The sequence below is a fragment of the Fomitiporia mediterranea genome (genome assembly GCF_000271605.1).
Source record: "Fomitiporia mediterranea MF3/22 unplaced genomic scaffold FOMMEscaffold_2, whole genome shotgun sequence".
NCBI lineage: Eukaryota > Fungi > Basidiomycota > Agaricomycetes > Hymenochaetales > Hymenochaetaceae > Fomitiporia > Fomitiporia mediterranea.
The window spans coordinates 3,035,262-3,058,644 of NW_006760387.1; the positions used below are offsets into that span (position 1 = coordinate 3,035,262).

At 41.8% G+C, this 23,383-nt stretch overlaps 8 protein-coding genes across 8 annotated transcripts; 1 reads left to right on the top strand and 7 right to left on the bottom strand.

The window, feature by feature from the left end:
* Window positions 1-5,695: 5,695 nt before the first annotated feature.
* Window positions 5,696-6,637, bottom strand: FOMMEDRAFT_152114 (NAD-binding protein; the record flags this gene model as incomplete). The annotated part of the gene is made up of 6 exons (XM_007262999.1): window positions 5,696-5,793; window positions 5,877-5,942; window positions 5,999-6,025; window positions 6,085-6,195; window positions 6,254-6,299; window positions 6,350-6,637. 6 exons carry the CDS (start codon window positions 6,635-6,637, stop codon window positions 5,696-5,698), a joined length of 636 nt encoding a protein of 211 aa, XP_007263061.1.
* Window positions 6,638-8,290: 1,653 nt separating this feature from the next.
* Window positions 8,291-9,223, bottom strand: FOMMEDRAFT_77164 (NAD-binding protein; the record flags this gene model as incomplete). Its single annotated transcript, XM_007263000.1, has 6 exons — window positions 8,291-8,388; window positions 8,459-8,524; window positions 8,580-8,606; window positions 8,665-8,778; window positions 8,839-8,884; window positions 8,936-9,223. 6 exons carry the CDS (start codon window positions 9,221-9,223, stop codon window positions 8,291-8,293), a joined length of 639 nt encoding a protein of 212 aa, XP_007263062.1.
* Window positions 9,224-9,796: 573 nt separating this feature from the next.
* On the bottom strand, window positions 9,797-11,161 carry FOMMEDRAFT_152116 (NAD-binding protein; the record flags this gene model as incomplete). Its single annotated transcript, XM_007263001.1, has 9 exons — window positions 9,797-9,970; window positions 10,033-10,113; window positions 10,173-10,204; window positions 10,268-10,336; window positions 10,412-10,477; window positions 10,534-10,560; window positions 10,620-10,733; window positions 10,784-10,840; window positions 10,879-11,161. The coding sequence occupies 9 exons, from the start codon at window positions 11,159-11,161 to the stop codon at window positions 9,797-9,799; spliced, it is 903 nt and encodes a 300-aa protein (XP_007263063.1).
* Window positions 11,162-12,384: 1,223 nt separating this feature from the next.
* FOMMEDRAFT_102732 (NAD-binding protein) lies at window positions 12,385-13,807 on the bottom strand. The gene is made up of 9 exons (XM_007263002.1): window positions 13,437-13,807; window positions 13,340-13,385; window positions 13,172-13,285; window positions 13,084-13,110; window positions 12,959-13,024; window positions 12,828-12,896; window positions 12,734-12,765; window positions 12,577-12,664; window positions 12,385-12,522 (listed from the first exon to the last, which is right to left on the bottom strand). Exons 1-9 carry the CDS (start codon window positions 13,728-13,730, stop codon window positions 12,479-12,481), a joined length of 780 nt encoding a protein of 259 aa, XP_007263064.1. The 5' UTR covers window positions 13,731-13,807; the 3' UTR covers window positions 12,385-12,478.
* A 739-nt stretch (window positions 13,808-14,546) lies between these two features.
* On the bottom strand, window positions 14,547-16,094 carry FOMMEDRAFT_17270 (NAD-binding protein). The gene is made up of 10 exons (XM_007263003.1): window positions 16,056-16,094; window positions 15,649-16,005; window positions 15,550-15,595; window positions 15,379-15,492; window positions 15,292-15,318; window positions 15,177-15,242; window positions 15,049-15,117; window positions 14,952-14,989; window positions 14,803-14,890; window positions 14,547-14,749 (listed from the first exon to the last, which is right to left on the bottom strand). The coding sequence occupies exons 2-10, from the start codon at window positions 15,940-15,942 to the stop codon at window positions 14,706-14,708; spliced, it is 786 nt and encodes a 261-aa protein (XP_007263065.1). The 5' UTR covers window positions 15,943-16,005; window positions 16,056-16,094; the 3' UTR covers window positions 14,547-14,705.
* Window positions 16,095-16,868: 774 nt separating this feature from the next.
* FOMMEDRAFT_25984 (aldolase) lies at window positions 16,869-18,719 on the bottom strand (the record flags this gene model as incomplete). The annotated part of the gene is made up of 3 exons (XM_007263004.1): window positions 16,869-17,216; window positions 17,270-17,768; window positions 18,211-18,719. 3 exons carry the CDS (start codon window positions 18,717-18,719, stop codon window positions 16,869-16,871), a joined length of 1,356 nt encoding a protein of 451 aa, XP_007263066.1.
* A 558-nt stretch (window positions 18,720-19,277) lies between these two features.
* Window positions 19,278-20,899, top strand: FOMMEDRAFT_17272 (uncharacterized protein). The gene is made up of 7 exons (XM_007263005.1): window positions 19,278-19,394; window positions 19,454-19,475; window positions 19,537-19,605; window positions 19,689-19,754; window positions 19,810-19,835; window positions 19,893-20,006; window positions 20,072-20,899. The coding sequence occupies exons 3-6, from the start codon at window positions 19,539-19,541 to the stop codon at window positions 19,944-19,946; spliced, it is 213 nt and encodes a 70-aa protein (XP_007263067.1). The 5' UTR covers window positions 19,278-19,394; window positions 19,454-19,475; window positions 19,537-19,538; the 3' UTR covers window positions 19,947-20,006; window positions 20,072-20,899.
* Window positions 20,900-21,251: 352 nt separating this feature from the next.
* On the bottom strand, window positions 21,252-22,420 carry FOMMEDRAFT_17275 (NAD-binding protein). Its single transcript, XM_007263006.1, has 7 exons — window positions 22,091-22,420; window positions 21,956-22,060; window positions 21,844-21,889; window positions 21,678-21,791; window positions 21,601-21,627; window positions 21,483-21,548; window positions 21,252-21,416 (listed from the first exon to the last, which is right to left on the bottom strand). The coding sequence occupies exons 1-7, from the start codon at window positions 22,235-22,237 to the stop codon at window positions 21,340-21,342; spliced, it is 582 nt and encodes a 193-aa protein (XP_007263068.1). The 5' UTR covers window positions 22,238-22,420; the 3' UTR covers window positions 21,252-21,339.
* Between the last annotated feature and the right edge of the window lie 963 nt (window positions 22,421-23,383).

Sequence of the window (23,383 nt, forward strand, 5' to 3'; positions counted from 1 at the left end):
CTCCCTGAGTACTCTTGTATAGTTTAGTATATATAGGCATACAAGATCAGACTGGTCCTATAGTCTTGATCTTGTCTACTCTAGGTAGTCCTGTACTCTTAAGCTTACTCTATATACTCTACTCTTGTCTTACTCTCTCTCTCTACCTGTTCTACAAGTTCCAACTATGTTCTAGTGCTTACATTCTGTATTTCTGTTGTGTAGGATAGTTGTAGCCTGGGTCCCCTTGCTAAGCCTTTAGGTCCCCTCTATACTGTTACTGACATCTACTACTTGTTCTTCATCAGGTGCTAATAGAATGGATGGTTGTCTTTTAGGTAATAGCTTTTCTGGATCTAAGTCAATAAGCATATTCCATATTGTATACTCTGGTGATTGTCTTAACTTGTCTAGGTCAAAGACATTAGTAAAGTCCTTGATTTTGTTTGGCAGTTTTTCTCTCTAGAAGATATTCTGTCATTCATTTTTTATTTTCATTTGATTATAAATTTGGGATTTTGTAGAAGCTTTGTTGTAAGTTGTTGTAACTTGTTGTAATTGGTTGTTACTTTTAATATTCATGTCTTCATTGTTTTTGAGTATAGTAATAATAGTCAGTTCTAGAGGCATGGTAGGTATAGTTAGAGAAAAATGTATAGGGACATTCATAGATGTTGGTTTTATCAGTTTATGTTGATAGTTAAGAGGTTGTATATTACCATAATTGTCTGGTACTAATATTGCCAGATCATTTTCTCCTAATATTTGTACCCAAGGTCTTCTTAGTTAAGTTATAGTTTTTTCTTCTGCTTCTTGTATCCTTTTTAGTATAAGTATACTTTCTCTACTTTTGGACCTCAGTCTTCTAACTCCTATGACTACTTGTGTCTAGGGCCTACTTCTTTCTGGGATCAGTTCCCTGTGCTCATTAGGTACTAGTACTTTAATCTCTTCTTTTTTAGGCCTTCTTTTCTTTTTAGGCTTTCTTTTCCTTTTTCAGTACACTCTGATTTGTTTAATTGTAATTCTCATGGTTCTTCCTTACTGTTCTAGTTCAGCTCCTTTCCAATTGATTCTTAGGTTCCTTGCACATAGGTAGTCTATTCCTAGTATTACATTGTCTGATACTATATTTGTAATAACTATTATTTGTTCCCATTTATTCACCTCTGTATGGATTGTTACCTTAATTGTATAGGTTAATTTTCCATTTGAATTGGTTGATTTATTAGCATTAGTGACAGTTCTAGACCAGTCCAATCTTTAAGCTTTAAATCCATTTCCTTTTTGAAATGATTTATCTATTACTAAACAAGTACTCCCTGAGTCTATGAGTGTAAGCATTTGTATCCATTAGGTTCTGTTATATATTCATATTACTATTTGGGGATGTCTTCCCTACATTAGTAGGCCAGACTCTCCTTTGACCTTTCTAGTTCTAACCATTACTAGTAGTCTTGAACAAAAGGTGAATTGTCCAAATCTTTTGAATGTTGTCCTTTGTATTAGTAAGTGTATCCCTAGTTGTTCCCAGGTATATCACCTCTGTTTACTGTCCATTTTGTATGATTGTAATGTATGTATTAGCTGTATACATTACATTGTTCATTAAAGTTTGTCTTTCTAATTTGATTAGCTGAACACTGTCCTTTTTAGTGTAGTGGTTTCCCTCCATTATTTCTGTCTTTTAAATAAATAGTCAGCAGTCTACAGTCTCTAGCCTAGTGTCCTGGTTGTCTACAATTGTAACATCTTGTGGATGCTGAAGGTTGTCTATCTGTTTTTGGTTTTTGTTTTTTCCAGTTTTGTTTCAGTTTTAGGTTAAAGCTTTGCATGTCAATATCCATTATGTCTGGATTTTTATGATTTCCTTAAATTGTTGAGTAATAAACAAAAGTGTCTCCCTATTTATATTTTGGTTTGTAGTTGGTAGAGTGTATGAGAGTTTGTACTTCTATTGTATGGAGGTAGTTTTGAATTCTCATTATCTACTAGCTAAGACTTTCTTTGTATAGTTTATCTGTTACAAATATAATTCTATAGTAGACTGAATCTGGTAGGGACAATATAAACTTTGCTTTCCTAGCTGTATTAGGATATGTGGTTGTTAGTACTAATAAGGTTAGCCTTTAGAATTCAAGTAGGAAGTTTGACAAGTTTTCCAGACAATAGTCCTTGCATTTTATTCCTACTAGTTTCTAAAGGTTAGCTGTGTCTTCATCTCTTACCATGCCTGTTTGATAGCTTTTTAGAAACACTATAAATTTTCCTAGGTTTGAAAACATGCCTAGTACTAGAGGTTACAGTTTGGTTATAGTTCTATTACTTTCTACCTTGATTTGTACATAACTTTGAATCTAATCAAATACAGTATCTTTGAGTAATAATGCTAAATAATATGCTTGTTTGGTTTTGTTTGTTATTCTGTTTAGTTCCAGCTGGATCATGTTTGTACTGAGCCAAGAGTTAAATCCTTCATTTGGTTTTCCATAATAATATGCTAATTTTAATTTTGCTACATTAGTAGCAACTAATGTTAATACTGTTGACAGTGTGTTACCAGTTTGGGTGGATGTAGATACTAATGGATTTGTATTAGCCATTAAGTGTCTACTAATGAATCTTGTAAGAATGTCCTAGTTTCTTCTGTAGCTGTTTTATAGGTTACTTCTACTGTAGGTTCTGTAACTGTTTCTTCAGCTATAGTTTCCAATACTATACTATTCATTTCCATAGGTTCCCCTAGTAGAGGAACTGGTTTCAGAACTTTATCCATTTGAAACATTGGTCTGAAGGTTACTGTTATGAGTGTCAAATTTCTTGAGTTCATTACTGACATAAATTTCTCTAGCATTCATTTGACTAGTCTCATGTTCTGTATTACTTGTTGAGTATTAACACAAAACTGTGTCATATTTTCTATAACCTTCTGACCATATAGTACTACTTTTTCTTCTAGATCTTATAATTGCTTCTAGCTTTCTAACTAGTGTTTGTATCCTTATTGTGTCAACTTTAGCTCTACATCCTTAAGTGCTCCTTTGAGTCTATAAAGCATATTGTATAGCTTTCCTATTTTGTGATTTTCTGACACACCTGGCCAGTCAATTATCAATCCTCTGTGTCTTTCCAAGTTTCAATGTATATTCATGTGTTCCAGGCTCTACTACTGCTTGAGTCTCCTTATTTGTTGTTCCATTCCTCCTGTTGTCTCCTCAGGTAATCCTACATAGCTAAGTAACATAGTAACTAGGGATAGAGGTGGGAATCTAGTCTCTATTAGAATAGTCCTACAGTATATTGATTCAGGAATGGTCCTTAATAGTAGTAAGGACCCTCTCTTGTAGTTACTACTAGATAGAGAGGCTGATAGTCTGTACTACTACATACTACTATAAAGATGGTTGTTTCAGTATATTCTGGTTTGTTTTGTGAAGCCAGTTTATACTTTTTGTTTTAACATATTACTGTTACATTCTAGCAGATCATTTGAAACAGGCTACAACAGTATAATACTTTACACAAGAAGTGATTGTACTTAATAACTGTTGTTATGAACTATATTTCTGTGTAGGAATTACACCTCTTGTTGTAGGTTCACAGGCAATAGGCAGGTCCTTAACCATGTAATTACTAGTCTCAAGTATAGCCTCTGTCTTTGCTTAACTAGGAGTATGTCCCTAAGAGTGTTGATAGTACTTACACTTAGTAGAGGAGGAGTTAATGCCCCTAAGAGTAGTTCAATGTGTTTAGATTTCAAGGTAAAGAAGGTAGTATTGTTGTGTAAAGATTTTATATAAGAGAGCAAGTATGTTGTTACAGCTAGTTCACAAGCTGTCCTTAAATAAACTGTTATTGAGTATGATACTCTTTACACAATAAATGAGGCTCTTTTTATACTACTTTAATTAAGACTTTATCCTCCTATTTCTTTGTGAGCTAAGTGGTTCTGTTCCTTAGGTGGTCTGTATGTTATGTTACAGTATTTTTAGTATGTCACCATATGTTTTTATGACACATATTAGTGATTTTGTATGTTTGAGATGTTGGTTGTTTCTGTTTCAGAATAAGGATTAATGTTGAATCTTTCTTACCACATGCTTCTTGTACAGCCTTCATGTTTGATTCCTTGAGAGTGCTTCTCTTCCTTGGCTAAGTTTAATTAGCCTTTTTGTGATTGGTGCCATTAATTCCAAGTTCCAGGTGGCTCTGTCATCAAGCACCTGTATAGTATAATAACCTTTGTATAAGGCTTGCCTACCTTACACCATTTGTTGAGTACATAGGGGTCTTCAGATCTGAGTTCCATAGATCCAAGGTGCTTGTGTCCTGCTAGTATTATCAGGTGGTGATCTCTGTATATTACTTTAATATTGTACTACTTTGTTGGTCCTTTGTAATGACTAGTTGTAAGTACAGTGTAACTGTGTGTTCTATCATCTTGAATAGTACTCTATATTAAGGCAAATATTTGTACTGTATTTTCCTTGTAATCTTGGTGTGTCTTCATTAATAAATGTAATTGTACTACTTTGCATTCTTCATGTATTATTAGGTTATATATTTTGTATATATGCATTTTGAACAATGCTTCCTTCCTTTTGTGTTTTATTCCTTCATGTATAATATGTTGTAGTCAGTGTTATGGTTGATTGAATAGTATTTGATATGCTACTACTTGTATTGTGTTTCTTTCTGTTTGTATACTTTGTGTTTTGTGAATTTGTCAATCCTAGCACATTTGATATGTCATTATCATTTGTATGCATTCTTGAAGTTGTGTCATGTGATTACATTTCTGGCATAGTCTCTGTGTACTTTACAGTGAAGTCTGGTTTTCTTCATTATGTGCCATTACAAATCCTTCCAAATCCTTTCAATTCTAGTAATACTAGTAAGTCCTGCTTCTCTTTAAGTTTGATGTGCAGTTTTCTGACCACTTTTGTAAGAGTACTGGAACTATCTCTGCTTTTAGTAACATACTTGTAGAGATTACTAATCACCTGTAAATAATCACAGGTGAGTTTTTCTCAACACTCAAGCAGTTTCATTGTGTGTTCTAAGCTCTTTCTTGTGTCTTCCAACTCTTTCATTACAGCTGAACAGGCTGTAGACCTTGTTCTGTGCAATTCTGGCACAGGAGGAGGTAGAGGGCCTAAAGTATTAAGGCAAAGGTGATTTCTTACTCTATTTAATTGTTTTTTACATGATCTTGAAGCTACCATAGCTATTATTTAGTAGTTAGTTTCATATAGTTTATTTTAGTTATTTTTTTGAGAATTACCAGTGGGTGTACAAATTAAAATTGCAAATTCTGTCATTTTAATCCTCCAGGCTACATTGAAATCTGCTGTGTCCAGACACACAAGACTGTATCATTAGGTAAATCTTCTGCTTCTACTTCCTACAGATCCAATCAAGGTTAACACTTCTAAAGTTGATTATAATTCATGTAAATCTATTCTAAGAAGAATTACAGAAGGAAATTAGCTATAAAAATTATTCACAAAGATATTAGTAGTTTTGTGTGTAATTTTAATGTTTCTCACTCAATTTTTAATAAATTTTAATTTCCCTCTGTAAAAAGTTTCTTTACTATCTCAAAATTATTATTATTATTATTTTACTATTTTAAATTACATGTGGAGAGTGGAAAACACTCTCACAGCAAGGTATCTAGAGGCCGGACACACCGCACGCTGACCTAATTGATGGATCACTTACTTTGAAACCGTGGGAACGACCGCGTCGTACAACCGAAAAGCGGACCCCCATATGCATTGACCGTGATTCCATATTTACGTAGATCAATTGCTTAATTGCACATGAATGCACAGGAATCAAGATGCGGAAATGAGCACGCGAGATTCGATGCTGTAGTAATTGCAAAAACTTACAAGCAGACTGCACCAGACCACGAACCGCAAATTTCGAAGCCGAATATGCTGCAATATTCGGCCCACCTAAATGGAAGTAAGCATGCGGCGCCAAGAGGAAAACGATAATGAATTCTCTATACCTTGTTTGCCTGCCGTCGAAGTCGCGGCTTGACAAGTCACAGTTATGTTAGCAAATAATGCAACATCTCTAAGGTATATAGCAGACCTATCAATCCGCCACGTCCCTGCTTCACCATTTGCAAACCCGCATACTTGAGACAGAGGAAAACTCCGCGGACATTGATAGCGAGAGTGGCTTCCAGTTTCTCAATAGGCACTAGAGAAAAGAACCGGCTATGAGATCGAACACACCGGACCGAGAGATCAAAGCTTACATTCAAGGATTCCACCTAAAGGCATGACCCCGGCATTTGCAACCATCTGCATCACGGATTAGAAACTAGCTGGATACTACAATGATGACTACCAACAACGTCTACACTCCCCAGGTCGCGGACCGTATTCTCGACTAGAACGGCGACGTCCGTTTCAGAGGATACATCACCTGGGACGGCAATTGCACGTCGGCCTTTCTTGCGAACCTCTTCGACAATGGTGTCTATCTCTTTCTGTTTTGCGTGTATATCGTTGACGGCGACGTCAAAGCCGTCATCCGCTAATCTATGAGTGATGGCATAACCAATTCCCTGTGCACGGCCTGTGATGATTGCAACCTTCGGCACGTAGCTATCGAACGGGACCTGCGAGACTGAACTCATTGCGAGCAGATGGAAGCGGGTTCAGCAAGCGCGACCTTCGTCCCAAAGCTCCAGAGGCGTACTTATAGACCTTTGGGCTTAAGTAGTACGCGCTTGTGAGCAGTAAGTCAATTTCACGTCATAGCCTTCCCGAAGTCCCAGGTTATCAGCCACCCTGAACATGATAGAATCTGATGAAAACCGAATCAAGATCACATAGACCAGATCAGCCGCAAATTTACAAAGCCAGGATTCGGCCAAATAGACTCCAACGAGTGAAACAAAGACAAGTGGTCCAACAGAAGGCTGAAGGCATGAAGTAAGATACGCGTCTGATAAACTCGACAAGCTGCGTGACTCACGTGATGTAACCTTACCTTCCTAATGCAGCCTCCACAATGAGCACGAAACTCGTCCATCCAGAGACCCAAAACTCAAAAAGTAGCACCATCAATTTGTTGTATTAAGCCTTCTCTACAAAATGATGGAACAGAATTTCTTAAAAGTGAATATTGGCTGAGTTATTTTGCAAACTATGTTTTTTGCTCTAAATGCTGTAATTATACTTTTCCAGCAGTCTGGTAAATTTTTTAATTTTTTCTTTCAGATTTCGCCACCATTAGATAAGGATATATGACAAATAATTGCTATATATGTATATTACATAATAATATTTATAATATATAGTATTTGTCATAATGATCGGATGGTGTAATAATCTTGATAAAGCTACAAAATTATAGATACAGACTGTAATGGTCAAATATTTTATTGTTGTAATATTTAACTCTATCTGAAAATAGGCAAGATTCTCTTCTCTGTATTATATAGAATCATCTTTGGCTGAGGCAAAACTTCAAGTTGAAGTTACACTCTGAAATTTCGCCGTAAGGGTCCTTCCTAATTTGGTAAGCGAGGGTTGTGACCGTGACGTGACTAGCTTGTCGAGTTTATCAGACGCGTATCTTATTAAAGCTGTAGAAATGCACGTGACTTCGGATAACCCATTACAGTGACACTTACTCTGTATCGACCCACTGCACGACTCAAGCAAGTGGCTTGCTTTCTGAATGCGTCTAGTACATCCCTGCAGTCCTCAACTCACTGGATCAGCTTTGCCTGCGTATTGCAGGTTCCATACCGGATATCACTCAGGGAACCATGCTTGTCCTGGGTATATTGAGACGCTCCAGGTAACGGCCATCAGTCAATCACACTCACGGAACTCGAGATATTAACAGTAGATAGTAAATATTCACCGGCTTGAAGCTCCAAGATAAATATGAGGTCAAAATATTCATACAGTCTGCATAAAGATAAGGATGTTCCGCGCCATTATCCATAGAATTAGATACTTCAATCAAAACGGAAGTATCCTCCGTCAACGGTTATGCTTTGTCCTGTATAGAGAAAACAACCGTTATTATTAGAGCGCATTTTGTGCAATCGGATAACAAACCGTTCAAGAAATACGATTCTGGTTTTACAAGGTAAGAGACCAAACTGGCAATTACCTCAGGCTCTGCCGATGTATTGCTATCCATAATCTAGATGGTGAATGGTAAGATACAGAGCTCTATACATTATTCATGGAGGTCGGCCAACCTTCTGAATACTAGGCATTGCTTCAAGCGCACCCATAGCTTGAGAACATCGCACATCATCAAGAACAGCTCAAAGGCGAGAAAGAATAAACAACTTACACATAGGCGTACGGATGGCTCCAGGCGCATACGTATTAACCGTAATTCCATATTGGCGTAGATCAACGGCTTCATGCAGTAAACCGAGGTTCAGTACAGGCAAGGATGATTGATGTCGAGGTTTATAACAGTGGCTTACAGGCAGATTGCGTGATACCGCGTATTGCGAACTTTGAAGCCGCGTACGCTGTTATATTTTGTCCACCTTCGTACCTTGGTAAGCGCTACAAAGAGGTTGCAATAGCTCATAATCTGATTACCTTGCTTTCCAGAAGCTGAACTTGCAGCTTAAAAGGAGCGCCAGCGTGAAGATCAGTTCCAATTTTCAAACCAGATCGAACAAACCTATCAATCTTCCTCCGCGCCCCTGCTTCACCATTTGCAGTGCCGCGTACTTGAGGCAGAGAAAAGTTCCACGAACATTGACCGCATGAGTGGCATCTAGCTTTTCAATGGGCACTAATGCAGTGAAACCATTCATTGACCCATACACATTGAGACCGACAAATCGAGACCTACGTTCAAGAAAGCCACCAGCGAGGAATATCCCTGCATTTGCAACCATCTGCTTAACAGGATCAGATACAAATTATGTATCACTATGATCGTTACTAACGACGTCTACACCCCCGAGATCACGGACCGCAGTCTCGACAATTGAAGCAACGTCTGATTCAGAGGAAATGTCACCCGGAACAGCAATTGCACGCTGGCCTTTCTTGCGAATCTCTTCAACGATGGAATCTAGCTCTTTCTGCTTTGCAGGTACATCATTGACGGCGACATCAAGGCCATCATCTGCGAGTCTGTGAGCAATGGCAAAGCCAATCCCCTGTGCGCTTCCGGTGACGATTGCGACCTTTGGTACGTAGCTAGCAAACGGGACTTGCGCAGTCGAATTCATCATAAAGAGATAGAAGAAACGAAAAATGGGCTTGACAAGAGCGTCTTCGTCCCATATTTATAAAGACATTTGGGCGGTTTCGAGGGTTATCAAACAAAAGAGTCGTAGAGTATGGAGATTTTATGTCATAGACCAAGCATCAAGTCCAAGAACTCCTAATCCAACTGTTGCGCCTTTAACCGACCTTTTTGAAGAAGACTGTCTAGGTTAGCTTGTGGCGCGTTAGGCACTGATATGGAACGTGCTGCATGCAACAAGGGGGTCAATATGGAATGGCTCGCAACGCTTTATACTTAAATCATCTAAGCCAGCAGCCAGCCAGATACCTGGAACGTTTAGTGTTAGTGGATGTAAGAGAGAATAAGACGCGTTCCAGAGAATCAGGGGTTACCGGCACGCGGCAAAGGTTTTACACGGTCACATGACGCCAAGTACCACTTTCAACTGACGTGCAAATGCTACCTTAGACACCTATCTGTTCGTCACACTGCACAGACATTGAGAGTCGAGACAGAGAAGCTAGCGGACCCAATGACTTGCAGAACTCCGTAAATACTTGGTGCCGTTTTAATATCAACATGGTGGCATAGCAAACGAGAAAGCAAATGAAGATGCTGTATTATTAACAGAAAACGAACGACTAAATGAGAGCATCTCCAGCCTCAACCGTTTCTTCTTGGTCTTCCCTAACGGCTGGTAGTTCTTAATCAAAACGTGTTGTTCCTCCATCAACGGTGATGCTTTGCCCTGAAGAATAGACTATCGTAAGTCGCTTTAAATAAATAATATGAAAAATATTTACCATTCACGAAATATGACTCAGGCTTCGCAAGGTATGATACGATACTTGCAATGCACTCGGGTACTCCTATTTGAGCAGTTGCAGAAACCTGGACATTTACGGTGAGCAACATCACAAAAGAACGTCTCTTTCTTTCTGAGTCCTTACCCTTCTGACAGCCTCTTCTCCGGCAGCAAGGACTTCAAATAAGTATCATCAGCTGTCAGTATATACGCTGATGCTTAGCAAGATATAAACCGTACGCATTGGCGTGCGAATGCCTCCGGGCGCGTATGTGTTAACTGTGATGCCATAATCGTGTAATTCGGTAGCTAAACAGATAGAGAGCATTATGTGGATGAAGAAAATGGGTAGGGAAAGCGCTGTGAACTTGACGAGCTACTCACAAGCAGATTGCGCGATGCCTCGAATAGCAAACTTAGAAGCGGAGTACGACACTATGCTGTTCCCTCCTAATGACACCGGTTATACGCAGAACAAACAATTACGGGCAGCACCCATTACATACCTTGCTTGCCTGCTACCGAGGATGCAGCTTCATAGACGAGTGAGGCCAATTCTTCGTTACAGTGATCATGGGTTAACACAGCGTACCAATCATCCTTCCTCCACGACCTTGCTTTATCATTTGCCGAGCCGCGTGTTTGAAGCACAAGAAGGCACCTCGGGCATTCACGGCAATAGCGGAATCAAACATTTCAACGGGGGCTGTTGTCGGAATCAATATCATTGGCGTCAAACGGAATTTTGGGGCTTACTCTCGACGAGCGGGCGAAGCGGCGCAATACCAGCGTTTGCGACCATCTGTATTGTCCCTGTGAGTCCGTTCAGATAAAAGGCGGCATGATAGTACTCGCAATGTCAATGCTTCCAAGCTCGCGTATGGCCGTCTCGACCATGGAGATTACATCTGCCTCAGAAGACACGTCTCCAGGAATGGCAATTGCACGTCGACCTTTCTTTCGTATCTCTTCAACAACAGCATCAATCTCTTTTTGTTTTGCAGCTATGTCATTGACCGCAACATCGATACCATCATCTGCAAGTCTTTGAGAGATAGCGTATCCAATTCCTTGAGCTCCACCAGTAATAATGGCGACTCGTGGGGTATAGCTAGTGAAAGGTACAGTTGACATCGAGGAATATTGCTGTTGAGTCTTGAACGAAGTGGCAAGAATACTGGGGCCCAAGAACAGGGCGAAGGCGCATTAAATAGATTGTCTGAGGCAGCACAGCTTATACTCAAAGACTAAGGGACATTGGGGATTCGGATTCGCAAAAGGTAGAATTAATGTGAGAACTAGAACTTGATGGGGGGTAGGACTTGTTCATGACACTATACGAAGTCCTGATGGGCGCTTGATATTTGTTTGACGTCTTGCTGAGACGATCAGGAACACTTCAATTTGCAGTACCAATTATTAGTCTGTGGACGTGCGAGAGAACCGGCCTTCTTGCGATTCAAAGCAAAGGACCAAAAATTCTAATTCTCAAAGGGTTGTAATTGATCTAATTGATCAGCTTTTCTGGTCATCGCCCTGGATGCGACTCGGAGTCTGTGTACTTTGATCCGTGAAGCCCTGCAAGGGCAAAGGCGTCATTCTCGAATCCTTGGCTCAGATACCAATAAGAATGCTCTTTGGAATATTTGTTTTTGAGTGGAAGACTTCCGTCTGCGATGGACGGGAAGCCATACATGAACTTGGACAAAACAAGGTGATACGTCGAAACTCACCCTCGAAACTATTGCAGTATCATTGGGGCATAGTAAGGTCCCGGATTGTCGGCAGAAGCTCCGAGTGGCGATAATTTCCATATTCAACTCGGTCAGACTGTTGCACTAGATTGTGGTGTTTTGGACACTAGCGAACTCTGGCCTCCTCGGGTATTGGACATGATCTCTTCTAGTTTATTCCCGGCTCAAAGATATGTTACTTGTGTTATGAACTTGCATAATACCAATCCAACGCTTTCAGAGGTCTTATTTACTCTAATGTGTAGTAGTTAGTATTCTTTATTTGCGTATCCAAATCTTGCCTTCAACTTGAAGGAATTACCAATTGCAATGAGGTGATAGTTAACTTTATCCAACTAGAGTGTAAGCGGCGTCTTGAATTAATAAGCCCTAGTGAGTAGCTATTACTCAAGCTGCATATTTGCTTGAATACAACAAATAACAGTGGATTTCCCTGTTCCATGTAATTCTGTCGGTCTTAATTATTTTTGAAGTCTTTTAAACGCCCTTACTGACTTAGTAACGGTTGCTCCGCATTCAGAAAGATAATAACATACAGTCAATGGTTCTAATTTGCTTCATCTCAGAGACAGAACTGACAGTCAACAAATAAACTCTGCTGTTGCGAGAAACGCCAGAACTCAGAAAATTCCATCATTGCATTATAAATATATTAATTTCATGGCCATATCCAATTTCTACCTCGAAGGCCATACTTTCAGTCGTAACGAATGGATCCTCCATCAAGAGTAACACATTGACCTACAAGACAAGAGCTCAGGGTTGTTCAAGGTGACGCTTAATTGAGATAAATACCGTTTATGAAGTAGGATTCAGGTTTAGCATAGTACGAGACAAGACTAGCGACTGTCTCGGCCTCGCCGACTACCGGGTTCGCAGACATCTGGAGAAAGGAGGACATGATGAATTAGGAGGATCGGACACATCATGTGGATCGAGAAGGATGAATTACCGATTTAATGGACCCTTCATCGGATCCAGCGACTTGATGAAGCATAGTTGTTATTAGGATCAGGAATCAACAGAAATAATACTGGTCAACCCACACATGGCAGTGCGGATGATTCCAGGTGCATACGTATTGACCGTTATTCCGTATTTGCGTAGGTCAGCAGCTAGCGGACAGACAGAGATCAGGCTGCCGAGAAAAAAATGTACGTTATGAATAGTAGCATACAGGCAGATTGCGTTAGTCCTCGAACTGCGAATTTTGAAGCGGAGTAAGCCGTTAAACCCAGACTTCCTGAGACGAAAGAATCAGTAGAGGTAGAGGTAGACATTAGATTGGCGGAAATTACAGACCCATCTTTCCCACTACCGAGCTTGCGGCTACATTTGGATGTCTTGTGAAGGCTGCATCTAAGAAATCGGACAAAGTTAGGAGACAGACCTATCAGCCTTCCGCCTCGACCCTGCTTAACCATCTGTGCTGCAGCATATTTAAGACATAAGAAGACGCCACGATTGTTGACGGCATGGATAGCCTCAAAGTTCTCGAGTGTGGCTAACAGCAAAATCAGGCGCATTGCAAATCACTTTTGCTATTAGAACACAGTACTATCAAGGATGGATTTATGCATGGCAATTCCTGCATTCGCAACCATCTTTGCATGGATCAGAAGCGGTCCCTAGAGCGTATGAAAGAAACTCCTTACAATATCGACACTTCCTAGTTCACTTACTACTTTCTCAACAATGGAAATGACGTCCGCTTCGGAGCATACATCTCCTGGTACGGCGATGGCCCGACGGCTTTTCTTTTTAATTTCTTCTACCACTGCGTCGATCTGTGGTTGCTTTGAGGGGATATCGTTTACAGCAATATTAATCCCGTCGTCCGCGAGCCTGTTTGCAATAGCATAGCCGATACCCTGAGTACCTCCAGTGACGATTGCAACTCGCGGTGTGTAGCTGGTGAATGGAACGTCTGGGACGAGTGGCTCCGTCATTTCAGAGGAAAATGAGCGTCGTTCCTACTGGACTAAGGACGCAGAGTCAACGATATATATATCATAATCTAGAAGCCAACCTGTATCACTTGGAGTACCCCATCGGTACAACCGGTGCACTGTAGCCCGAGAGTTATCATCAGGAGTAAAGAAGCTCGGTTGCCATACTTAACAAGGCCAAGTGACCAGGACTAAGGTCCGATAATTCAATGTGATTTGACGAGCAACCAAAGAGACGCTATTCCCGATCCTTCTTCGGCTTGCTTCTGCAGAGAAGAGATTATACATGGCCGTGACATCATGTATGTAGACCGTCTATAGCCACCTTAGAAAAGCTGAAGACAATTTATCCTCAGCTGATCGCTAGCTATTGACGGCCAGTTTAAACGGGAACAAACGAATACCGATTCAGCAGCTCCAGAAACATTGAAACTGAGTTAGCTGTACAAATCCAGCAAGTCGAGATCAGCGGCGTCATGGGAGTCATAAGACTCATATGCATGTTGCACAGTTACTGAAATGTTCAAACTTAAACTAAAGCCGACGCTCCGCGTCGATTGAATGCAGGCGTTTGAACCTAGATAACGCATGAATGACCAAATATGCATTCACCATGGGAAACTTGCTAAGGAATACCTACAGTATATTGAATAGAACCATTTCCTAAGCGTAAGATGTATGATCGGTCAACTTCTTATCTTCGAGATGCGGTCAGATGATATTGATGTGCCTCTGCCGGGTTTACGTTCCATCCTATCTGCATGCTCTTGCAATTATGCATCATAAATTATAAAATCCGTCAATAAAAAAAAGAATGGGGATAACGGTTGAACGGGTGACTACTACAATCGACTTCATTTGCAGACAACATGCAAGTTACCAATGGTACCTAAGCTCGCAGTGAGGGATCAGAATTGACTCTTATTGACAACTTTGTATATGCAGTTTTCTTTGACAACTGTTCCTTATATGTACTTAGTCGAAATGTGTTGCTCCTCCATCGATTGTTACGCTTTGCCCTGAGAGATACCAGATTATATTCTAGTAGGGTACGAATCAAACTAGAACATACCATTTATGAAGTATGATTCCGGTTTAGCAAGGTACGAAACGAGACTAGCTACGTCTTCGGGGTTTCCATGTGGCAAACGTTCGGTAATCTGGAATGAAATAATCAGCTCAGAAAGCAATTAGACTTCAAATGTATAGAGAACGCCTTGCCATTTTAATTACATCTTCAGATACTTTGTTCTCGTGTACTTGGTGCAGATGTCTATATCAATATGAATACTTGTGCTTCATGGGTCGTAATGCTCACACATATTTGTCCGAATAGCTCCGGGAGCATACGTATTGACTGTGATGCCGTATTCACTCAACTCCTTTGCTAATTGGAGAGAGAAAGGGTTACTTGGTATGATATTTAAATGAAGGTAGCAAACGCACACATAGACTGTGTCATACCGCGTACAGCAAACTTTGAAGCCGAATAAGCCGAGTTTCCAGAGTACCCTAGCACGGGTCCGTCAGACTTGTATGGAGGGTTTAGATGCAAGGTTACCTTGCTTTCCTGCCATCGAGCTCGCGGCTTCAAAGAAATACGATCGAGTGAGATACGACAGAAAAGAGCTTGGACTTGTAAGCGAACCTATTAGTCTTCCACCGCGACCCTGCTTGACCATCTGTATTGCAGCATGCTTTAGACACAAGAAGACACCTCGTGTATTGACAGCGTGGATAGTCTCGAAAAGTTCAAGAGTAGCTAACAGTGAAAGCCTGTCAGTAAACTAGCAGAAGAACAAAATGTATAAGGCCTTACTCTCGAAGACCGACTTGATTGCAACAATTCCCGCATTCGCAACCATCTTTACAATGGATAAGCCATTGTCAGAGCGAGTAAGGTGAAGTTTTTACTCACGATATCTAAACTTCCTAGTTCATTTACCGTTCTTTCTATCATGCTAATCACGTCCGCTTCGGAAGACACGTCTCCGGCCACGGCTATTGCACGCCGTCCTTTCTTGCGGATCTCTTGAGCAGCAGCATCGATTTGTGCTTCTTTCGAGTGTATGTCGTTAATTGCGATGTTAATGCCATCATCAGCGAGTCTGTAGGCGATAGCAAGTCCAAGTCCCTGAGCACCACCAGTAACTATTGCGACTTTTGGCACATAGCTACTGAACGGGACTGCTGGTTTGGATTTATCCGCCATTACAAGTAGAGTATCAAAAGTAATGCTCTTTGAGAGAGAGATGCTGCTTGAGCACATGAGCGACTAGCATCTCTTTTAGCACTTTAAATACTATGGATTCTACTGAGTCTCACCTTTCATAGTGCTTTGTAATTGTACCCATGGGTGGCTGCACATACCACCCTCGCCGCCAGGACGCGTCATGAGGCAAAGATATAGAAGTCAATTCGGTCCGAAGTGGACGGCTTCGGTTCTATTGATCAGCCAGACCCCACTTTATCTGAGTCGGGTTGTGGGTTTATCACCATATGTAACGTTTTTCCATTCAGATAATAATATGCGCAGAACTCTTCGTTGAATCAGCTTTGTAGTTCATAACTACATCTCATGAAAGGAGTGAAGGAGAGAGACCTTTTGCACTCTACCGGCGATTCCATGGATCGTCACGTAGTCTGTGGACAGCAATACTGACTAATCAGATCCATATCTGTTCTCAGCCAGGTTTCCGTCGAGATTTTTTTTAAATATAAGGGCGTTTTTATCATGGGCAGCGGAGAGACAGCTGTGAAAGGCTTGAAATTCGAGTGCAATCCAAAGGTCTCTTTGCTATTTAGTCACATCATATGATTGTGACACCTCGCGACTGTCAACACAGCAGAGGCCGCAGAGCTACATCATTCTACGCATTTTCGGAAATTTCGCCTTTGGCAAAATCGACGCCATCTTAAATTATGAACACTGGGAAAGGTATTGACACCTACGCGTTAAATTCATAGTCCAGAGTTGCATGAGAAACCGAAGGGCAGCAAGTAAAATTCCGTAGATAATATCAGTTTCGATTTGTCAAGGGGTTCAGAATTTGGGGCGAACAGCACATTTATAGCAGAGAATACAAGCGTAATTGACAGACGTGCAAAGCATGTGGAGGTGAGGAGGGCTGATGCGATTTAGGCACGGGGATCACAAGCGGAGTTGTAAAAGGGGTTCTCGAAGGACGAGGGAAAAAGGAAGTTAGAGGATTCAGGATCGAGAAACGACATATTTAAGCCTGACATCGGGAACGTAAAGTCAAGCTGCAGCGCATTGAAATCCAGGCCAGTGAGAGGCACACTGTCGTCGAAGTAATACCCCGTGGCGGGACACGCGGTCGCTGGCTCAGCGTTGAAGAACATAGGCAGCCCTAGTTTGTCCGTACTCATGGTATTATTGTCCACCGGGAAATCCCAGTTGAACAAATCGGGAGGAATAGCATACATCGACTGCGGTGCGGGGAATGGGACCGATGCATCACTGGGCTGTGGATCACTTAAGTGAACTGGCACGCCGTAGTCAAACCATCACGACTTACTGTGACGGGAGTATAAATGGTCGGTGAAGAACAGCTCTGCGGCGACAGGTGCATCGCACTCGACGTTGAAGGAGACATGTCTGTTGCATCGAACACCGTGTCCACGGGGGAAGTGAGGCTTCGTGGAAGGTAAGGAAGTGCGGTTGATTTTGGTAGACTCGATTGGCACGTCTTTTTTGCCCTGCTTCTCCTCTTCTTTGCAGGCACCTTGGGTCCCTCAACATCAAACCGGACCTTCTCCTCCTGTGCCTTCTTGAAGAATACCGCACGATCCGACGGTGTCAACTGCGATTTCCATACTTCCGCAACATGGCGAGATACATCGTTTTGGTGAACCATACCTGGAGGAACCTGCCCGGTTGCGATGAAATGCGACCGAAACAGGATGAATGCATTGGGTGAACGACGTTTCTTTGAGGTCGGCAGGATCGTGGATCGCTCAGGAGCAATGTCTGGTGATTGATGCACATAATCCGAAGAGCTTGAGTGGTCTCCATAGCTACGAGAATTCATTGTGCCTATACTGTACTTAAGAACCGTTGCAAAGGCTCACACAGAAAAGAACACCTACCTATGTGATGGACAAAGGTCATTTCGCCATAAGCATGCTCACGGATCGGAGGCATAGTGTAGAGCGTTCGGGTTCGCAAAGTCGAGTGTGGCTTGGGGATGCATAATGGGCTTGCACAGACGCGCTTTTGAGCCTACAGGACAGAGGAAAGTATACTCAAAGTATGGATACTCGAAAAGGCAGGACATCGCGTTATAATCACCAGCAGGTTCACCCTCGATGAAATTCACACACGTGTTGACAGATTACATCATGCATAACAATCTAACTTACCTGATTTGTAGGCAGCGACTCCATTGTGTCCTTACTTAATTCTCAATTGTTCATAAAATCAATACACAGCTTCCTGAATCCCAATTTATATCATTACTACAACGACTTCTCCAGTGCTAATAACTCTGGGAGCCTAGTTTGCTGAAGAGCATCCACCTTTTCCGCTGACACGGGAACAAGAGGACCTCTCACTCTACCTGACCCACATCCAAATTCCTTGACTATAATCGCCTTCAATGCAGCAATCCCACCGATTCGCTTTACTGCCCAATCACCATGAGCAAGTAAATATTGTAACTTCAATGCCTCGTCCGTCTTTCCTTCCCTCCATAACCTATAAACTTCAGCGTGTACTTTGGGGAGGATGTTAACGCTGGCGCCGATAACTCCTGCACCTCCGACAAGAAGCGAAGGAACGAATACGTCGGAGGTTCCTGGGAACACAGCAAACTCGGATTTACGGAAGGATGAAGTGAGGTGAGTGAGCTTGCCAACATTTCCGCAGGACAGCTTCGTTCCGACAATGTTCGGATGTGCAGCAAGCGTTGTGAGCGTGTCTGAGTCAAGGTCAATACCTGCCGTAACGACGGAAAAGTTGTAAATCATAGTCGGGATTGGTGATCCATCTACGACCTGTCAGTTAAAAAAATATTCAAACTTCAGTATCGATATCATTCACGTTACAGCTTGGTTGGTTATGTGCACTAGTACCATCACTCCGTAGACGGAGAAAATACGTCAGTGCTACTAGTACTTCGGCATCTGCCTCAATACTTAACGAAAGTATAGCAAATGCCACACTTACTTCAAGTATACTTTACTGGTGTAAGTCTCAATGTCTACTTTTGAGCCGACCTGGAAGATAATGGGTTATCGCGGCGAGAAGATTGACTTATCAGCCTTCAATCAGTTCCGGCGGATCTATAAGTGTGAACAACCTAAAATTATCGCAATATCTTATTCCAAAATAAGCACGTACACGCACACCGTATCTTATATATTTCCCTCATCAAATGTATATTGTTTAGTAAAAATCTGTCTAAAGTACACTGAGCTAATGTTTGAGCCTTCAATCAAAACGATAGCCTCCATCAGCACCGATTGTTTGCCCTGAAACAACAGTGTAAGCATCGTCAAGGAAATCCGAGCGGTCTAAGATTATGGAGTAAGTGTACTGTTAACGAAGAAAGATTCCGGTTTCGCTGGGTACGACACCAGGTTCGCAATATTCTCGAGCTCTCCCAGAGGGCAACCTGCAAGCGGGCCCATCGCAGGTACATACTGGAAGTAAACATGATTCAGAGGAATCGAAGTCGAAAAGAACTGTAAGCTTGACCTGCCTGGGATCGGAGATTCCAGTATCTTATTTGTCTTCGTCAACATTCTTATCGTATATGAGAGTAAGACGAAACGATAGACATACCCATGCTCGTACAAACAGCTCCAGGTGAATACCCATTTACTGTAATTCCATACCTCTTCAACTCGATGCCTAATACAATTACGACCAATGTCAAAGCACAGTCCTTCTCTTAGTGTTCGAAGAATTCATGATGGATCACACAGAAATCTTACAGGCAGTCTGCACGATTCACCGCACAGCGATTTTAAATACCGAATACGCAACCAAATTCTGCGATGCTGCGGGTCATTAGTTAGATAATCTAATCTAGGAGAATTTTAAGGTATTAATAACTTTGTTTCCCACTTCAGAATTTGCAGCTTTGTGAAGTCTAACGGTTAGATTATAGCAGAACCATTGGTTGAAAGGAGACCAACCGATCAATCTTCCGCCCCGACCTTGCTTTGTCATCTGTAACGCGGCATACTTGAAGCACAAGAAGGTACCACGTGCATTGACCTCAAGGATGTTGTCATAACTTTCAACGCTTGCTAAAAGCGATTAATTGAGTTTCGTTAGAGATTGTAACCTTACTGAGAAGGAATCAAAAGCTTACAATGTCCACACTTCCTAGCTCCTGCACGGTCTTCTCAATGATAGCGATCACGTCTGCCTCTGAGGACACGTCTCCTGGAGCACTAATTGCACGCCGCCCTTTCTTGTGCAAGTCTTCGACAACAGTTTGATCTGATCTTGCTTCAAAGCAAGATCATTAACAGCCACGTCGATGCCATCATCAGCGAGTCTGTGAGTAATGGCACATCCAATAGCCTGTGCGGCACCAGGAACAATTGCAACACGTGGAGTATAGTCACTGAACGGAGTAACTAGTGCATGATCGTCTTGAATGGAGCGGTTCAATCTTGAGCTTGCAATAGAGAAAGGTGGGGAAAAACAAAGGTGAAGTCAACGAAGCAGTTCCACGAGCCGAGATAAATATCAAGGAAGATCGAGGGAACCGTGTAGCCGTCAGCATCATGTCATGATACATAGACCTGGATGATAAGATTGAACGAGAACCATATTTAAGGTCTTAAATGACGCTGAAGGCACGCACGATCAGATCGAATACGCTAGTTTTCCGCATATCAGCGCATTAATAGATATGAGGAAAGTTTATGGATCCGTGTTGTCCTGACAATACACGCAACTATGCGAATGGAATTCGGAGATTTGTTTTGTCCATTGCTGCATTCGTTCACCTATTCACCGGAGGGCGCGCACTGCGCCATAATCCAGGACCGTGACTGGAAACCTTGACCCCAACAATCAAGGAATGGCTTATCCAAGTCCAATGGTGAGAAATTAAGCCACAGTCAGCAGAGCATATATTCACGTAAATCCGATTCTACGGAAGAGTGTATCAACAGCACCTGCGATTTCGACGGATAGTTTCGGCATACATGCATCCTATTTCTCTCTTTTTCCTTGACAAAAGTATTCAATCGAAGCGGAAACCTCCATCAGCGGTAATGGCTTGCCCTATATAAAAACAGCAGTTAGTCCCAATCGAGACGGTCTGTGAGGATGCAATTTTGCATTACCGTTTATGAAGTGAGACTCGGGCTTCGCCAAGTACGATACGAGACTAGCAATGTTCTCCGGCTCTCCATTAGGAGCATTGGCAAGCAGACCGAGTACCAAATCACGTTGGAAATAGCACAATCCAGGAATACCCGAAAGTAAGCATCAATCCATAGGACGAGTTCTCTTCCAAGAAAACGGGTGAGACTGACCTGCTTAGTATCCACAACCACTCCAGTCGCTTGATATTTCTATAAGTATTTCGCCACGCACACAGTGTATTTATGCTTTTGAAAGAAGTCACGAACATATTCCTGTCGGGATACGTCCAGGAGCATACGCATTCACCGTAATACCGTGTCTGCGTAATTCAATAGCTAAATCAATCACAGGGCGTATAAATATGTGCTACATTTTGTTGTACAGCTGAAGATACCACTCACCTGCGGTCTGCACAATCCCACGGACAGCGAACCTAGAGGCACAATAAGCTGTCAAATTTTGTGAACCTATATTCAAGCAATCAGCAACGATTACGTGCGTAAAGAACTATACTATAACCTTGTTTGCCCATGATGGAGCTCGCGGCTTTTACCGATCGTTAGCTACCTAGTTATGTTGTTGAAATATGTGCCCACCGATGAGTCTTCCGCCACGTCCTTGCTTTATCATCTGCAGCGCGGCACATTTAAAGCACATAAAAGCGCCGCGAGCATTAATTCCAAGGACACTGTCATAAGTATCGACGCTTGCTACGGATGACTGATATAGCTCAATCGACTCTTCATTAGAATCAAGGCTTACTCTGAAGGAAGCTACAAAGCCGTGCAATTCCTGCATTCGCAACCATCTGCTCTCAAGTCAGTTCTGCACTTGGACCTGAAACTAACGGCTTACAATATCGACACTCCTTCACGGTCTTCTCAATAATGGCGATTACGTCTGTTTCTGAGGATACGTCTCCTGGAACGGCAATCGCACGCCGACCTTTCTTACGCAATTCCTCGACAACAGAGTTGATCTAGTCTTGCTTAGATGCGATATCATTAACTGCGATATCGATTCCATCGTCAGCGAGTCTGTTAGAAATAGCATATCCTAGACCCTGTGCACCGCCCGTGACGATTGCGACACGCGGCGTATAGCTACTGAACGGAGTGACTGGAGCCTGATCGTCTTGAGTGAAAAGCGAATCCATAGCAGACTGGCGACAGATAACGATTAAGGACTATTGGATCCGAGTCAAGAGGTAGTTCACCACCGTGTCCGAGAGCGAGATGGGACAGAGACATGCATGAAACATTGTTATTTTAAAGCACGCTATGTGCGACGAAGCCTGACGACCGCGGTATACAGATTATTGAATGATCCCCAACGCCGCTGGAACATCATCAACGGCATCAGCGTCAGACTCAGACTCAGAGAGAATGTGTCAAGTCTTTTGGGGAGTTAGAGTACGAGTGGAAACTCCCGAGAGCCTGTGGGAAACTAGTTTTCCACAGGTCATTTTGCTGGGGCTCTGGAGGCGTGGTAAACCTCGCGTGGACAACACTTAGTCAGCATATTAGTAATATCATTATAATGTTCCAAAAAGGAAATTTTAAAGAATTTTGTGTCGTTTACCTCTATTGAGCTGAAAATTTAGGTACAATATTAATTTCAGACATTGGTTATACTGCTGAGAACAATTTTATTGTGTTTTATAGTCTACCAGTGTTGAAACATACATAATAAATAGATATATCTAAGAGAAATAAAAAGAAAGAGGCAACTAATTACATTGACCAGGCTTTATTATTGTTCAAAATTTGTAAATTGTCTGAAGAGGTACTGGAAATATTGTCCATATCTATCACTTGTACCTCTCCAGTTTTATCAGAGTGTACTCCTTCAAATGAAGGAGTATCTGAAAGAATGTCAAGCAAAATAGGAGATGTTAACCTAATAAAATGACAGACATAGAGTATATGCACTCTCAAACTATCTATTTTCCTTGCTTTTCGTCAGGTTGAGGCATTTTTTCTTAATTTATCTACTGACATAATATTATGTATGACTAATACATTTGAGTTTTCCACAGGCCAATTTCCGGCAACCCTTGTGGTAGTGAGGTTTACCTCGTGGGAAACCTCTGTGGTAATCCTTACTGTGGGAAACTAGGGAGTTTCCACTCGTACTCTATGGGGAGTTGAAATTCCGAAAGCAGCGCGTTGATGACGATAATCAACTGTGTTTCACCGGTTCGCGCTCAGTTACCAGTTAACGCTCAGTTGTACAATACCCCCCTCAATTCTTAGTAAAATTTCTTGAAATTTTACATACAGGTAGCCTACAGTAGATGTAA

What these genes read in the sequence shown, in the direction of transcription:
- FOMMEDRAFT_102732 (XM_007263002.1), bottom strand. Translation starts at nt 13,730, where the DNA reads ATGACGGAGCCACTCGTCCCAGACGTTCCATTCACCAGCTACACACCG. An exon ending in AATCATCCGCACTGCCATGT is followed by an intron (nt 12,766 to 12,827) that starts GTGGGTTGACCA and finishes TGCTTCATCAAG; the next exon opens with TCGCTGGATCCGATGAAGGG. An exon ending in TGAATCCTACTTCATAAACG is followed by an intron (nt 12,523 to 12,576) that starts GTATTTATCTCA and finishes CTTGTCTTGTAG; the next exon opens with GTCAATGTGTTACTCTTGAT.
- FOMMEDRAFT_17270 (XM_007263003.1), bottom strand. Translation starts at nt 15,942, where the DNA reads ATGGCGGATAAATCCAAACCAGCAGTCCCGTTCAGTAGCTATGTGCCA. An exon ending in AACTAGGAAGTTTAGATATC is followed by an intron (nt 15,596 to 15,648) that starts GTGAGTAAAAAC and finishes TCCATTGTAAAG; the next exon opens with ATGGTTGCGAATGCGGGAAT. An exon ending in TCGCGGTGGAAGACTAATAG is followed by an intron (nt 15,319 to 15,378) that starts GTTCGCTTACAA and finishes ATTTCTTTGAAG; the next exon opens with CCGCGAGCTCGATGGCAGGA.
- FOMMEDRAFT_17272 (XM_007263005.1), top strand. Translation starts at nt 19,539, where the DNA reads ATGCTCGTACAAACAGCTCCAGGTGAATACCCATTTACTGTAATTCCA. An exon ending in ATACCTCTTCAACTCGATGC is followed by an intron (nt 19,606 to 19,688) that starts CTAATACAATTA and finishes CAGAAATCTTAC; the next exon opens with AGGCAGTCTGCACGATTCAC. An exon ending in TCCCACTTCAGAATTTGCAG is followed by an intron (nt 19,836 to 19,892) that starts CTTTGTGAAGTC and finishes AAGGAGACCAAC; the next exon opens with CGATCAATCTTCCGCCCCGA.
- FOMMEDRAFT_17275 (XM_007263006.1), bottom strand. Translation starts at nt 22,237, where the DNA reads ATGGATTCGCTTTTCACTCAAGACGATCAGGCTCCAGTCACTCCGTTC. An exon ending in CTCCATCATGGGCAAACAAG is followed by an intron (nt 21,549 to 21,600) that starts GTTATAGTATAG and finishes GCTTGAATATAG; the next exon opens with GTTCACAAAATTTGACAGCT. An exon ending in TGGGATTGTGCAGACCGCAG is followed by an intron (nt 21,417 to 21,482) that starts GTGAGTGGTATC and finishes TGATTGATTTAG; the next exon opens with CTATTGAATTACGCAGACAC.